General features: G+C 40.8%; 1 protein-coding gene across 2 annotated transcripts in view; it reads right to left on the bottom strand.

The window, feature by feature from the left end:
• Nucleotides 1–4,455: 4,455 nt before the first annotated feature.
• Nucleotides 4,456–17,017, bottom strand: part of LOC126195142 (gem-associated protein 8-like) — a 58,613-nt gene continuing 46,051 nt past the window's right edge. The window contains exons 2-3 of one of the 2 annotated variants that reach the window (XM_049933647.1): nt 8,212–8,265; nt 4,456–4,786 (exon numbers count right to left, since the gene is read on the bottom strand). In XM_049933647.1, the coding sequence (XP_049789604.1) occupies nt 4,590–4,786; nt 8,212–8,265 (251 nt within the window). In that variant the 3' untranslated portion in view covers nt 4,456–4,589. The remainder of the gene's footprint in view (nt 4,787–8,211; nt 8,266–17,017) is intronic. The other variant, XM_049933648.1, reaches the window with a different exon arrangement.

Below are 17,017 nucleotides of genomic sequence, written 5' to 3'. Positions count from 1 at the left end.
TTATTTCATCATACATTTCTTCAATTTCTTCGTCATCTGCAGAGCTAGTTGGCATATAAACTTGTACTACTGTAGTAGGTGTGGGCTTCGTGTCTATCTTGGCCACAATAATGCGTTCACTAAGCTGTTTGTAGTAGCTTACCCGCGTTCCTATTTTCCTATTCATTATTAAACCTACTCCTGCATTACCCCTATTTGACTTTGTGTTTATAACCCTGTAGTCACCTGACCAGAAGTCTTGTTCCTCCTGCCACCGAACTTCACTAATTCCCACTATATCTAACTTTAACCTATCCATTTCCCTTTTCAAATTTTCTAACCTACCTGCCCGATTAAGGGACCTGACATTCCACGCTCCGATCCGTAGAACGCCAGTTTTCTTTCTCCTGATAACGACATCCTCTTGAGTAGTCCCCGCCCGGAGATCCGAATGGGGGACTATTTTACCTCCGGAATATTTTACCCAAGAGGACGCCATCATCATTTAATCATACAGTAAAGCTGCATGCCCTCGGGAAAAATTACGGCCGTAGTTTCCCCTTGCTTTCAGCCGTTCGCAGTACCAGCACAGCAAGGCCGTTTTGGTTATTGTTACAAGGCCAGATCAGTCAATCATCCTGACTGTTGCCCTTGCAACTACTGAAAAGGCTGCTGCCCCTCTTCAGGAACCACACGTTTGTCTGGCCTCTCAACAGATACCCCTCCGTTGTGGTTGTACCTACGGTACGGCTATCTGTATCGCTGAGGCACGCAAGCCTCCCCACCAACGGCAAGGTCCATGGTTCGTGGGGAGGCCCTAGAACTTAGAACTACTTAAACCTAACTAACCTAAGGACATCACACACATCCATGCCCGAGGCAGGATTCGAACCTGCGACCGTAGTAGTCGCGCGGTTCCGGACTGAGCGCCTAGAACCGCTAGACAAAACCCTGTAACACTTAAAAGTTCTATACCAGTGGCCACATGACGTTCCGAGAGGCAGATTACGTCAGCTGGGTTTGAAGACTCTAATTCATCTATGCAGATAGTTAATTCAGTAATTTTATTTCTCAGGCCTCGAATATTTTGATGCAATAAAGATAGCTGACATTTCACATTGACTGAGTTAAAATTGGGTAGAGTTAAAATATCTGCTGACTGTTGAAAATTCTTAACCAATAGCTGTTTATGCTGATGTAATAAGCTAGAATTATGTTTTTTGGTTTCTTTCTCAAACTGAAGGTTTGTCTCAGTTCTAACCTCTCTTAAAATTTGGTTTCTTTCTGTCCTCCTACCCTAAAAAAGGGTCTTTTCTGAACCCTATAACCACTAGTATTTTACCACTCATGACAGTGCCTCCTCCCCCCCCCCCCCCCTTTAACTTACCTGCTAATTTCCCAGCCAGTTCACCCTTCCCCTTCCTGTTGAGGTGAAGGCCATGCCTAGTATAATCCCACCTACTGAGAGAATCGACAGGAACCACACAAATGTGTGACAGAGCACCCGACATAAGCAGCCGTTCCAGCTCCAAATTAACTCTCTTGACGAAGAGTTCGAATGAGGTCGGTCATGGCGCCCAAGAACAGATACAAACTCAACACTAGTATGCATCGATGCTGATGCAATCTTTGCCAGGTCACACTCTATACTGTACCCAGGATCTCTGTCAATACTGTTGCCTGCCCACCCACTATAACCATGGTGTCTTCCTTAGTGAAATCTTTGCAAAGTGATGCTAAATCCTCTGCCACCTGCTCCAGACCAGCACTAGGTTTAAAAAAAAAATTGGTGACCTGGTATTCTGATCCTAGTTCCTCCTGCAAAAGTTGGCCAACACCTCTTCCATGGGAACTACCTAACAACAACACTTTCTTTCTGAAAGTTTGTTGTGCCCTGTCTACACCTGCAACTGCTTGAGGCTCACCAGCTTCTAACTGAAGCAACAGGTCAAATCTATTTTCCACATTCACCACAAAGCTGTCAGACAAAGTTCTAGGCCTGTTCCTCCTGTTGCCATTTCCCACCTCTCTTTGCCCTTCTCACTCCTTAACCTGTCAAGATCTCCCCTAGCCTTGTCTAACTCAGCCTGAAGGGCGGCAATTTTCCCCTCCTGTTCTAGTATCTTTCTATCTCTAATACAAATCCTACAAAACCACTGATGAGTCTCATTTACTTCCCCTACTCCCACGTCACTACAGTCACCCACATGGAAAAAACTACAGCACCCATCACACCAAAAGCACCGACCTAACAATCCTATGGCAAGTCAAGCACTTTTCACTCATGATAAATGTAATAGTTTATAAAGAGTAAGTCAGTTAAATTACAGATTAACATGAAAATATGGTTCCACAAATTTGACCTATACGCAACTGTGTGTAAACAAAAACAACAGTGCAAAGTTTCTGATACAACAACTTAAACTTTACGCTACTTTCCGGAAATGCTAGTTAAAAAAGTTTTGCATGTACCAAACTGAATTAGACCATGATAGATAGATAGATAGATAGATAGATAGATAGATGATCACATCAGGCGAACATCTTTCACAATGGAACTTTACCAACCGTAAATACCAGGGAAGTTTCCCACATTACATAATACACTCCTGGAAATTGAAATAAGAACACCGTGAATTCATTGTCCCAGGAAGGGGAAACTTTATTGACACATTCCTGGGGTCAGATACATCACATGATCACACTGACAGAACCACAGGCACATAGACACAGGCAACAGAGCATGCACAATGTCGGCACTAGTACAGTGTATATCCACCTTTCGCAGCAATGCAGGCTGCTATTCTCCCATGGAGACGATCGTAGAGATGCTGGATGTAGTCCTGTGGAACGGCTTGCCATGCCATTTCCACCTGGCGCCTCAGTTGGACCAGCGTTCGTGCTGGACGTGCAGACCGCGTGAGACGACGCTTCATCCAGTCCCAAACATGCTCAATGGGGGACAGATCCGGAGATCTTGCTGGCCAGGGTAGTTGACTTACACCTTCTAGAGCACGTTGGGTGGCACGGGATACATGCGGACGTGCATTGTCCTGTTGGAACAGCAAGTTCCCTTGCCGGTCTAGGAACGGTAGAACGATGGGTTCGATGACGGTTTGGATGTACCGTGCACTATTCAGTGTCCCCTCGACGATCACCAGTGGTGTACGGCCAGTGTAGGAGATCGCTCCCCACACCATGATGCCGGGTGTTGGCCCTGTGTGCCTCGGTCGTATGCAGTCCTGATTGTGGCGCTCACCTGCACGGTGCCAAACACGCATACGACCCTCATTGGCACCAAGGCAGAAGCGACTCTCATCGCTGAAGACGACACGTCTCCATTCGTCCCTCCATTCACGCCTGTCGCGACACCACTGGAGGCGGGCTGCACGATGTTGGGGCGTGAGCGGAAGACGGCCTAACCGTGTGCGGGACCGTAGCCCAGCTTCATGGAGACGGTTGCGAATGGTCCTCGCCGATACCCCAGGAGCAACAGTGTCCCTAATTTGCTGGGAAGTGGCGGTGCGGTCCCCTACGGCACTGCGTAGGATCCTACGGTCTTGGCGTGCATCCGTGCGTCGCTGCGGTCCGGTCCCAGGTCGACGGGCACGTGCACCTTCCGCCGACCACTGGCGACAACATCGATGTACTGTGGAGACCTCACGCCCCACGTGTTGAGCAATTCGGCGGTACGTCCACCCGGCCTCCCGCATGCCCACTATAGGCCCTCGCTCAAAGTCCATCAACTGCACATACGGTTCACGTCGACGCCGTCGCGGCATGCTACCAGTGTTAAAGACTGCGATGGAGCTCCATATGCAATGCCAAACCGGCTGACACTGACGGCGGCGGTGCACAAATGCTGCGCAGCTAGCGCCATTTGACGGCCAACACCACGGTTCCTGGTGTGTCAGCTGTGCCGTGCGTGTGATCATTGCTTGTACAGCCCTCTCGCAGTGTCCGGAGCAAGTATGGTGGGTCTGACACACCGGTGTCAATGTGTTCTTTTTTCCATTTCCAGGAGTGTATTTGTGAGCACTGAAAGGCCACTGTTTGGGAAGAACATTTCCACTATTCCATCTTTAAAACAATTACCGAGTGTAGAGGACTAGTCATAGTGAATGTGAAATTAGTAATTCAAGAATATAATCTGATTTTTACAAAAAGTGCATTGAGACTATTGGTAGACATTAGTATTTTACTCCCAATATTAACTTGTATAACAGAGTTGATGTTAAGGAGAAGTTACAGTTTTCAGGCAAGACACCTGAAGAACCCTACAGCTGGAAGTCATATGGGACACTGTTTTTCAAGCATTTTTCAGATGTTGCTTACAACCATATGTGCTACCACTGCAGTGTAATAATGTCACAGCTAGGCAATTAGAAGCCTACAAACATGACTTAGGAGAACTGGACCAAGAAAATTCCACCCACCCAGGTCCATATCCCCACATCGACTAAAAGTATAAAAGTGTTAAGTGTTTCATTATTAATTTATTATCTATGAAAAATCTTTACATTATTTTGAAACATTCTTATTTGCATTTGCTTTTGGGCTACTGAAGCAGCGAAATTAAAACATAATCAAATCTCATTATAACACATTTATTATAGTTTTAATGGAATATTGGGCCACATTCGAGGCTGCAACTTATCAACATTTCTGTCAAACGAAAGCTGTAATGCAGTTTCCATCCCCATAATCATAGGAGCTGCTTTACCATACAGCAATTTCATTTCTTCAATTCTCTGCTGACCCACAGGATTCTTTGGCGGCACTGTATCTAAGTTATCATCATCTTCAGCTGCAAAAAGTAAAATGGTAGTGAAAACTCAATATTAATACTACATTTACTATTAATCTGCATTCTTGTAAACTGCTTGAGACTATATAAAATAAAAATTTTAATCACTGTTCTGCCTAATTGGTATAAAATGTACTGTAGCCATATATTGGTGCATTAAATAAAAGATTTCCTTATCTAATTGCTAAAGAATGTACTATTTATATTGAGAAAAATAATTAACAGTTATCTACAGCAAGCTCCCAATTATCTGGGATAATGCAGACCAGAAACTGCACAGATAACTGAAAAAAAGAGATATAGTAATCCAAAACACATGTTTTTACCAGAAATTTTATTTACTGATAGGTCAGATGTTTGAGCAGAGTGAAAACAAGACTCCTCCTAACAAAGGAACTCTCTCTGGTTCATCAGCTCATGGGTTGTTATCAGACTTTTTTATAACCAAACAAAGAATGAGAATTGGACAATCAGGGTGAGGTCTAGTTTAGTACAAAAAAATTAAGTGCTTGAAAGTAATCAGGTTAATACAGAAAAAATTAATCACTGAATTGAGGGGAAATTGAAATTTTTATAAACAGCTGTTGCTAGCTATGTAAATGAAGTGTTGAAAAATTTATGACTGCAAGGTATAGCTATTCTGCATAAAAAAGTTGATCTGGTGTGATATTTGTTTTAAAAGGCTTCCTTCAAATCATGTACTAAATATGGGGCATTTCAAGAACATAAAATGGCACGAAAAAATGATCTACATGTATAATAATGTATTCCAAACAAAAATATTCATTTTAATAATAATAGAACACTTTGTGATTTTTATTTTTTCAAAACTTATCAAATTCTGCATAGATAATCTAATCTGCAAACTGTATAATTCGCACCTGGATAATATGGACCTTGCTATATATTAACAAACGCATGAGCTGATGAACTAAAGATAGTTCCTTTGTTAGGAAATGAAGGGGAGAAAGAGAAAGAGAAAGAAAGAGAGGGGGAGGGAGGGAGGGAGGGGGGGAGATCCTTTGTTAGGAAATGAAGGGGAGAAAGAGAAAGAGAAAGAAAGAGAGGGGGAGGGAGGGAGGGAGGGGGGGAGAGGGGGGGTAAGGAGGGAGAGAGATGTGGGTGACAGGCATAAGACACTCCCTTTCCAAGACAGTGTAGTATGTACTAGGCTTTTCACATGCCACTTTGAGCACCCAGATTTGGATCAAAATCAACTGCTTTGGGCAATGTTGTCTTAACAGGGATCACTGTTGACTGTGGACCAGTGTCACAAATTACTTGCCATTTCAGTGCTCAACAAAAAGAGTGAGCAGCTGTACCTTCCAGAACTTCCTCACTATGGAATATCAAATACATCACGTGACACTTGCATCTCTGTTCACTGCATATCGCAGGGCACAGAGAGTAGTCTGGACACAGGAAAACTGCCACTGGACTATTTAGGCAAGGAAAAAGGCTGTCTGGACTGATGAGTTGAGATACATTGATACATGCAGATAGCAGGGTTTCCATCTAATATAAAACAAAAAACTGGAACTCCCAACATTTGACATACATGCAATATATAGCCAATCTGACAAGAAATGAAAAACATACCTGGTTATCAACTCCTGTAAATTATGCAATTATCTAGAATGAAAGATTGAGCATACATTTTGGCTGCATGCTAAGTACCAGTGTTCATTGTAAAGTTGGATGACAAGTAGTGGTATATTGTACGAAAACACTCCTAGTTACAGATGTAGAGAACTATTTCTCTTTGGAAAGTATCAATGTAATAAAGTAAATACTAAGCTACTAATAGAAAATAAACAGCAACTATTTAATACAACTGAAGAAGCAGCAGCTTTCTTCCAAGTAGTGGCTTTCTCCCTAATTTACTATATTACATTAAACTGATAGTCACGAATGGTATCAAGCAGTGTGTGATAGTTCAATGTTAATGCACTGTGCAGATTAAGTTTTTTGATCTGCTTCTCTTTTGTTAATGTATACCTTGACTAGCTTCCACATCCCTAAAGATTGTTCTTTTTGATGGGACCTATGAAATACAAGGTTGGTTGTTTGGGGAAGGAGACCAGACAGCGTGGTCATCGGTCTCATCGGATTAGGGAAGGAAGTCGGCCATGCCCTTTCAGAGGAACCATCCCGGCATTTGCCTGGAATGATTTAGGGAAATCACGGAAAACCTAAATCAGGATGGCTGGACGCAGGATTGAACCGTCGTCCTCCCGAAATACAAGGAGCGAATGAAAAAATGAGTGTGGGTATGTTTGCATCACAGTTGCCAAGAAGGTACTATTCACAAAGATTGTGAAGCTTTTTCAAGGGAATAGATGTTTATAAGGGATGAAATGTTTCTCACCAACATATAATACGGGTAACTTCTGTCCAATTATACAGATACACTTCCTTTGTCAATCCTACTTTTGTTACTACCTTCTTTATATAGCTCGTGTTCTATCACATAGGAAAGAAAGAAGATCAGGGGTTTATGTCCCCCTGAAACTGAGGAACATTAGAGATGGTACTGTATAGGAAAAAATTAGCATAAAACACTAAGGCACTTATTAATGTGGCACAGTGTTTGAATACTGCATGTTAAGCTATCAAACAAGATAACACAAAGATTAAGCACCAGGCTCATACTCAAGAGGAGCAAGATTCTAATGCCTGTTCATTCTGACTACACTTTCTGTGATTTCCATAAAGTCCAGTCAGATGAACAACAAGATGGTTCCATCAACTGGTGTAGCCCATTCTCCCAAACCCCCACCCCACTTCTCTAAATGTGTTACTGCCCCCTCCCAAAATCTTCATTCTGACAGGACATTAAGCTCCAACCTCACTTTTGTCCTTTCATATTTTTCTTTTCCCAGTCAGTCTGAAGCTATTCACTGCTAACTCTCCAAAACCTTTTCTCAATGGAACATAGCATTCAGTAGTAACCCTAAACAATTTCATTATTACAAAAAGGATAGTTGTACTCATCGTAGAGCGGAGATGCTGAGTCACTGATATGCACAACAAAAAGACTTTTTGTTGTTATATGATGAGTAGCAACTATCCTTTTCATAATATTGGAGATGCTGAGTCGCAGATACGCACAACAAAATGATTTTTTTTTATATGATGAGCAGCCATCCTTGTCGTAATATTGTTATATTAATTAATTACTGTCTACTTCAAAATATATACTTTATAGTACTTAAGAAGATGCAGGGAAGGTGAAGATATGAGAAGGTGGTTGGGAGAGGGGGGGCAACAGAAATGCAATTTTCTGAAGATGAAGTTTGTTTTGCCTAATAAAAACACACAACTGTCAAAACTCTGAAGTCTTTCAACAGTTAAATTACAATTCCATGTATCTTACTGCTTTCATAAACAATATGAAACTATATAGTACGAAATAAATCACTCACATTTACCATCAGGTTCTTTTTCCTTTTTCTGTTCTTTAGCAGCTCTCAGCTTATCTGTAACAAAAAATGCCACACATTTTACAACTTATTAGTTGCAGACAGACAGAACTCAAATTGGTCCTCAAAATTTAAGGAGAATCACTTCTGGCACAATATTCCAAATCCCATTAAAATGTTATGCTCCAAACTGGTACAAAATCTTACAGGATGGTATTGTTAACAATTGCTCTCGACTCCCAAAAGAATTTATAGTGTTTCAAACATGAAAATAGCAAACACTGATAACTCAAACACAGAGTAAAACACTTTTCAAAAACCGAAGCAGTAAATTTTGAAGGCAGATCTCGAATTTTGGCAATGAAGTGTGAAGGAAGATGGCGAAAATTTCCCAACATATTTTACTGGACCAGTGACTAATACTTATGTGTTACAGACTTTTCCTCTCTAATACTACAAATCTTATAGCATTAAATATTTTGTAAATCATGAACTGGAGGTTCTGCTACATTAACAAATGGTAGCACAGCTGGTACTTTGTTTTAAGGGCATGTAACACAATCAAACACCTTACAAAATTATGACACTATAACGAAAAGGATAGTTGCTACTCACAATATAATGGAGATGTTGAGTCGCAGAAAGGCACAACAGAAAGACTGCCAGAAAGTTAGCTTTCAGCCACAGTCTCTGGCAGCTGGAGCCAGACCTCCAGCTGGCTCCAACCGTCAGAGACTGTGGTTGTGTGTGTGTGTGTGTGTGTGTGTGTGTGTGTGTGTGTGTGTGTGTGTGTGTTTTTGACAAAGACCTCATTGACTGAAAGCTAACTTTGCAACCGTCTTTTTGTTGTGCCTTTTTGCTACTCTGCAGCTCTGCTAAATGGTGAGTAGTAACTACCCTTTTCATTATATTGTTACATTTCATCCTGGATTTTCCACTGTTACAAAATTATGACTTACAACTAAAATTATATACATGTACATTCATACCCCATATGATACTCCACGGTATAGGTCAGTTGCTATTAGTAACAGTTTCATCTCCCCTTCTCCCTCCAAAATCTATTCCATTCACAGAGTTTTTTGGCAGATCTTGTGCATGAAAAATTAACAACAGTTTGAACTATTCATACTTTAAAATAGTACAATGTAAAATCACTATCATATACATTTGACAGCAAGAGAAGCAAACTGTTATTGAAAAATAAAATACAGAGGATAAAACTTTAGACAGAAGATTCAATGACATTACTAATTAGCATGATTGGCTCATCAGTTGACAGAAATTGGATGAGCTAGCCACTCTCTTACTCACTGAATTCCACACCAGCTTGGGGATGAGGTGTTAACTCAATGCAAAACTTTAAAACTTTCATGATGAATGAAAACACAACTGACAGCTGGCAAAATTTGGTTTTTAATTGACCACATTACTGGTTTCATGGCTTATAGTCACATCTTCAAGTGCAGCCTTCATATCACACCCTAGCAAGAACAGTGGCACAATTCAAAAATGGAGTACTTGAGGAAACTCAAATTAAAGAATTAATTCTGTAAAACTTATATTGGAACAGTTCCTTTAAAAATGAAGTAAGTATTGTTAGCAATAAATTCCACTATATTTTTCGTACACACTGGTACACTTCTCACATTTTTCAGTGACACAAACTTAAGAAGCCATTATTCGACTTGTGTCACTTTTCTTCCTGGGGTGTGATATTTAAGAACTGAAATATAATTATAAACTGCACTGCAAATTTGAGCTATTATATAACAATTATTTGAATACTCCTACTCATAAAAAGTATTACATTAATACATCTCAGATGAAACCAAAGTTCTTAGTCAAGATATTGCCATTCTGAGAATGCTGTCAACATATGAAAAAGAAGACGAATGAACGGTAGTTGGGAAGGTGGTCCTCTAATAATGTTGCCAGGTAGATCGAACTGATATACTGGCCATTCACTGCATGCTAAAGTATCTACAAGAAAAAGAAACTGTGCTAAAGGCTAAAACCAATTTTGAAGTTATGGCTCATAAGCTATTTAACAGCAGAAACAGTGCAAGGCCATGATGGGTACAAAGTACAATGAACTAGGCACACAGCTGTCTTGCGTATCTTGCAGCTTGCAAAAGTAGGCCTTGCCTTCACCATCCACGAGAAAACTGTATCATAAGTGAAGTATTCAAAATTGGTTTTAGCCTTCAGCACATGTTCTTAGTCTTAAAGATACTTGCACATACAATGAATGATCAGTATACCAGCTCAGCCTAACCAGCAACATTATTAGAGGACCACTTTCTAAATTATCCTTCATTTGTGTAGCTTTTTATATACTGACAGTATTCTCAGAATGGTAATACCTTGACTAAGAACGCTGGGTTCACCTCCGATGGATTAATGTAATAAATTTCTTCAAATAATTTTTGTATAATAGCATAAATCTGTAGTGCGGTTTATAATTATATTTCAATTCTTAAATATGTAGATTGCACCTGAAGATGCAACTATAAGACGTGGAACTGGTAGTGAGGTCAGTTAAAAACCAAGTTTTGCCAGCTGTCAGTGGTGTTTTCATTCATCATTACCTGTAGCTGCAGATGTTTTCCATATAAATTAGTCTACTTAAAACTTTCATTTAAGACTTGTGTTGTTTTCACATAAAAGTGATGAAAAATCCTTGGACAGTCTGGGGCTACCCTCTTGTTACCCAATAAAATATGTTGTGTTAAAATATAATTTACAGCTACTGGGGTTTCACTGCAATCACCACACACTAAAAAATCCTCATACCTACAAAGGTAGCTGTAGTTCATAGGGTTCTCTCAATTATTGTGCTTGGGATAACATACTCCATAGTCTAACCGTGAGTTTTATTAGCCTTAGTTTGGAGTCTGTTACTTTTTCTTGAACCCAAAGGCTCAAGATTTTCATTTTCTACACAGTTACAAGGTCATTTAGGTGTATAAGTTCAACCAGTATTCTGCTAGCACTACAGGTATTTTTGAGTCATGCCCATGACAACTTGCGACCCAACAGATAGACATATCCTTTCCCTGGGTTGTTGGATTTTCAGACGAGTGTCATAGATATTCAAATAATACACTCTGTTGCGAACAGAGTGAGTGAGACAGAAAGAGAAAAAAGAGAGAGGGAGGGTGAGGGAAGTGAGTGAGTGAGTGAGTGTGTGTGTGTGTGTGTGTGTGTGTGTGTGAGAGAGAGAGAGAGAGAGAGAGAGAGAGAGAGAGAGAGAGGGGGGGGAGGCGGTGAGAGAGAGAAGGGGGGGTGAGAGAGAGATGGAGGAGGGGGTGAAAAAGAGAGAGACGAAAATTTTTTTGTGTGGTCTGGTCACTTCTCTTCTGTCCAAGACCCCTACAAACAGCATAGTATGACTACAAAGATCTGAATGTGTTATTAAAATTTAAATTTTTAAAATTCATGCAGAATTCATGTAAGTTAAAGAACGTGAATGATTAAATTTCTGCCAAGAATATCTCTTGAGAAAGCCTAAGACATTTCCTTCATCCATCATACCAACCATTTACTTGACAGCTCTTTGTCATGATAAAGCTGGAGGAAGATTAGAAAATTGATAAATCAACTGCAATTAGAGAGCACTAAATCAGGCTCTTAACTGTGAACATCATATTGTTTACGGAAATTGCCTAAAGAGATGTTCAGTATAGTTCCTTTCTGTAGGCAGTTCTCTGTTAAAAGATCATCAAAAAAGTTGTCAGTATTGCAGCCAGGTGAGATGTGCAATTTTTTGCCATCTCATAAAGGTAAGTTATTTAGATTGCAATAACAATTCGTTTAGCACAGATTACTCATTAATTATGTGTATTAGTGTGTTTTTTAAGCTTATTACTAAAGGTTTCACTTTCCTTTGCACATCATTACAGAAAACATGGAAAATTGTAAAGTTGGCTTGTAGTCATATTTCTGTTTACAGTTTAGTACAGTAAACTTAGAGAATCCTGATAATTGTCCTATTTTTTCTTACTAACAATTTCAACAGTGCATGACCTTTCACTGTTAAGTTCATAGTTTGGGAAAGTAGCATACCTTATTATTCTAATATTTTGATGAAATAATGTAAATTTACTTTTCTGTGCAGTCATAAGCATTTTGTGGTGCTCTTCTGTTATTTTGACTTCTTTCAAAACAGCGTGCCTCAATCCTGATTCTATCCTAAAAAAAGGTACCTCTCTGGCACCAGTAACTGCACGGGCCTTACTCTGTGTGATGATGCTCCCCTCCAGTCAACTTACCTTTCCCTCTCATATTCAGGTGTAGGCCATGTCTAGCATGCCCTTGTCTCCCAATTGTGTAGAACTTCCACAAATGTTTCTTGCACTAGCGCGCACGCACGTATGCGTATGTGTATGTGTGCGTGTGTGTGTGTGTGTAGTTTGCATACCTTAAAGTAATATTAAAAGTTACAGTCTATTGTGAATAAGTTAATTAACACGTGCTTCGAAATATTTAACTTATATTCATAACAACAAAAACAAGCAATTACTGACAAAATAACTCAATTGGATAGATAAAAAATCCACTCACCAAGTGGTAGCAGAACACACACATAAATGATGGTTGTAATTAGCAAGCTTTTGGAGGCAGAAGCTCCTTCTTCAGGCAGAACAGTTGAAGGGGAAGGAAGAAGGGTGAAGGGAAAGGACTGGAGAGGTCTAGGAAAAGGAGTACATTTTGGGAAAGTCACCCAGAACCACACGTCACTGGAGGCTTACCATACGGGATGACCTATGCCCATTCATCCTAATGGATGATTTGGTGTTCATCATGCCACTGTAGAAGGCCGAACAGTGTTTATAATAGCTGGGACATGAAATGTCGTTCACAGGTGGCTCTCTCTTTGATAGTATATGTTTTGCCAGTTACAGGGCTATGATAGGTGGTGGTAGGAGGGTGCATAGGGCAATTCCTGCAGCAGGGGCAGTCACAGGCGTAGGAGCCACAGGGTACGGAGATGGGTGCAGAAGGTGCATAGGGTCTGACAAGAATATTGCAGAGATTGGAAGGGCGGTGGAAAGCCGTTCTAGGTGTTGTGGGAAAAATTTCAGACAGGATGGATCTCATTTCAGAGCACGATTTTAGGAAGTCATGGTCCAGTTGATTTAGCTGATTAATATATTTCAGGCCAGAATAATACTGAGTCACCAATGGTGTGCTCCAAAGTTGTTTTGTGAAGTACCAGGCTTGTATGTGACGGCCCAGGAAATTTGCTTTTTAACTAGGCTGGTGGAGTAATTACGTGCAGTGAAGGCTAATGTGAGAATGGTGGTGTATTACTGTAAAGAGTCTGCATCCAAACAAATACGTTTGCCTCAGATGCCAAGGCTCTATGGGAGGAAACATCTGAGACGGAAAGGATGGCAACTGTCAAAATGTAAGTACTGTTGTTTGCTGGTAAGTTTAATATGGGCAGAAGTGTGTAGCTGGCCTTTAGTGAGGACGAAATCACCATCAAGGAAAGTGTCGTGGGATTCGGAATAGGACCATGTGAAATTTAATTGGAAGAAGGTATTCAGAGATTCCAGGAATTTTAGCAGGTCAGCCTTACCGTGAGTTCATATCGTAAAGATGTCACTGATGACATTCATGACCTCCATGTCTGTTTCGCCACACACGCCATCTGGATTCTTCCTCCAGACACCAGTTTCTCAGAACTCTGAGGGTTGGAACTGGCACTACAACATGTCCTTGGTTCTCACCACCCAGCTGTCCTTAATTTATGTTGATTTCTTCCACCTCAGCACTTCTTCACTGTAACTATTCTTTGCTTCACTCTGTTTCAGTTTTCTATATCTTTCATTGTCTTTCCCATCTATTCTTCACCGCCCCCCCTCCCACCTCTGTTACATAAAATGCACTTAGCTTTTCACTCTTATTAACTCATGCATGATGTTTAAGCAGTAACCTCTGTCTGCATATTACCCTGTCTTCCACCTTTAAGCTCTCAGGTTTTCAAATCTTGTTCGATGCAGTTCCCAATAATCAGTCTTTTCTTCTCATCCTGTACAGTAAGCTTCCCCTGACCCGCACTTCTAGGTGACTTTCCCAAAATCTACCCCTTTTCCTAGACCTCTCCAGTCCTTTCCCTTCACCCTTCCTCCTTCCCCTTCGCCTTCAACCTTTCTGCCTGAAGAAGGAGCCGCTGGCCCAAAAGCTTGGCAATTAAAATTGTCTTATGTCCATGCTCTGCTGCCGCTTCGTTAGTAGATTCTTTTATCTATCCAATTAAATAACTTGATATTACATTTATTATACTTCGTATCACACACCTGGAGTGCTAACCAGTAGGCCAAATTTTTGCAGCTCTTAAATAACAACAATTTGTCTAGTTTACAGTGCATAAACGACTTAGTTTTATTCTCAAACATATAATCTATGTTGCAATGCACAATAAGTATGGATTTTGCTGTTACAGTCAGACAGCAAGTGGTATATGTAGATTATGGGTTGGAGTTTCATTTGGGTAACTGCAGTGGGGAACTGAATGGGGAACTCTTCAATTTCTCCCATGGAACAGTACACTCCAAGAAAAAGACATGAGAATTACTGAACAGGAAGCAAAGATTTGTGCCCTTCAGGCTGGATTAGAACAGACAAAATTTGAACTAGATAGGTGGAAGAGGAGAAAGTATCAGGGGAATTGTGTAAAGGTAACAAGCAATAGACAAAAGGGGAACAGCTCTTCAACTACTTCATCTACAATATCAAATAAATTTGACTTGTCTTGCAGTAGGGGTGGGGCGGAGTGGGGGGTGGGGGGGGGGGGAGGAGGGGGAAGCTTCACCCATCTGTAGGTCACAATAGGGTGCAGCAGGCTTCTAGCAAAGAAATTAAAACTTCCTGGCTGAGTGAAACTGTGTACCGGGCCCAGGCTTTAACAAGGAGCCTTTGCCTTTTGTGAGAAAATGCTCTACCAACTGAGCTACCAGACACAACTCATGACCAGTCCTCACAGCTTTACTCCCACCAATACCTCAACTCGTACCTTCCAAACTTCACAGAAGTTGTCCTGCATAACTTGCAGCACTTACACTCCTGGAAGGAAGGCTATTTTAAAAATGTGGCTTACCCACAGTCTGGAGGTGGTTTCCCAGGTTCGAGTCCTGGTCTGGAACACAGTTTTAATCTGCCAGGAAATTTCACATTAGGGCAAACTCAGCTGCAGAATGAAAATTTATCCCAGAAACTAAGTGCAGGTTGGCACCAAGTGGATGTAAGAGAAGAAGAGTCTTGGTGCTATGTAGGGCCATGGGAGTGGTGTAGGCCAAATGGTATAGGACAAATTCAGAACAGGGTACCAGGCCAGAAGTATTGTAAAGCCAAGTGCTAACCTCAGCCAGGACATAGGAAATTTGTACAAAGATTTTCACAAAGAGGTTACTGCAGTAGGTGTAGCAGGAAATATCCTGGCTAAGGACAGTAATTACAACATTAAGAGTGACTTAGATGAAATAGGAGTAGCAACTACACACACAAATGTGAGTTTTGTGGAGTTCCTACAGCACCATGACCAGCACTGGGTTAGAACTGCTGCGAGCTATGTGGTCACTGAGTTGAGCAGGCTGCTGCTGGCTGAAATGAAATCTCATATGAGTGCAGTGCCTGTTGCTACAATTGGAAGATGAGAATATACTAAACGTGCCCTACACCTGAACGCAAGAGGGAAAGATAAGTTGGCTGAGCTTCTTGCAGAAAATGTATGGACGGGGCACCCTCACACAAAGCAAGATCCCTGCAGTTACTGAATGGAGAGATGCTTTTTTTTAAGGATAGAATCAGGATTCAGGCACCCTGTTTTTAATGAAGTCAAAATAACAGAACACCCCACAAAAAAAAAAAAAAAAAAAAAAAAAAAAAAAGATGCTTACGAGTGCAGAGAAAAATAAAGTTCAATTATTTCATCAACATATTAGCATAATAAGGCAGAAGAGCTTCTTGTCTATTATTCCACCATTTTTTGAGCATGCATCTGGAATATATTTAATTCATGTTCCAGTATTTCAGCTGACAATCTTTCACCCATATGTGTCACTCAAAAGTTTTTAAATCACTTTACACTCTGTGAAGTAATCGCACATGCACCAGAGAGAAAGCATGCATGTTTACTCCACAGTGTGTAAAGTGGTTTGAAAACTTGTCAGTGACTCACCTTGAGAATGGCTGAAACATTGTCAGCCGAAATAGTGGAACATGAATTAAAAATATCCCAGATGCATGCTGAAGCAATAATGGAATATTTGATCTGCCAGGAAAACTTTAAGAAACACCACTTCCTGTCTGTTTGGAAAATCAAATGGCTCTGAAAAGGTAGACATCATGTGCCTATCTGAGCACCACATAACCACAGGATTAGATAAGTTACATATAAAACATTAGAGTCTAGCATCTTACTCCTGCAGAGCTAATGCGAGAAAAGGATGGTTGACACATATGTGACACAGAAAACGAAAACAGACCTCTTGTCAAAAATTTTGGAGTTTAAGTTATTGCAATTTTTATGTTCAGCACTACACTCTAAACAATTTGAAAAAAGCACAGATTTCCATCTCTAAATTTGAGTGAGTTATGACAGTATGAATAATTGCGATGAAAAGTAGTGTTTTGATTGGTTGGTTGTTTTGGGGAAGGAGACCAGACAGCGCGGTCATCGGTCTCATCGGCTTAGGGAAGGACGGAGAAGGAAGTCGGCCGTGCCCTTTGAAAGGAACCATCCCAGCATTTGCCTGGAGTGATTTAGGGAAATCATGGAAAACCTAAATCAGGATGGCCG

Source organism: Schistocerca nitens, chromosome 7 (genome assembly GCF_023898315.1).
Source record: "Schistocerca nitens isolate TAMUIC-IGC-003100 chromosome 7, iqSchNite1.1, whole genome shotgun sequence".
NCBI lineage: Eukaryota > Metazoa > Arthropoda > Insecta > Orthoptera > Acrididae > Schistocerca > Schistocerca nitens.
The sequence above is the reverse complement of the archived record's forward strand: the minus strand, read 5'-3'. Positions and strand labels throughout refer to the sequence as shown.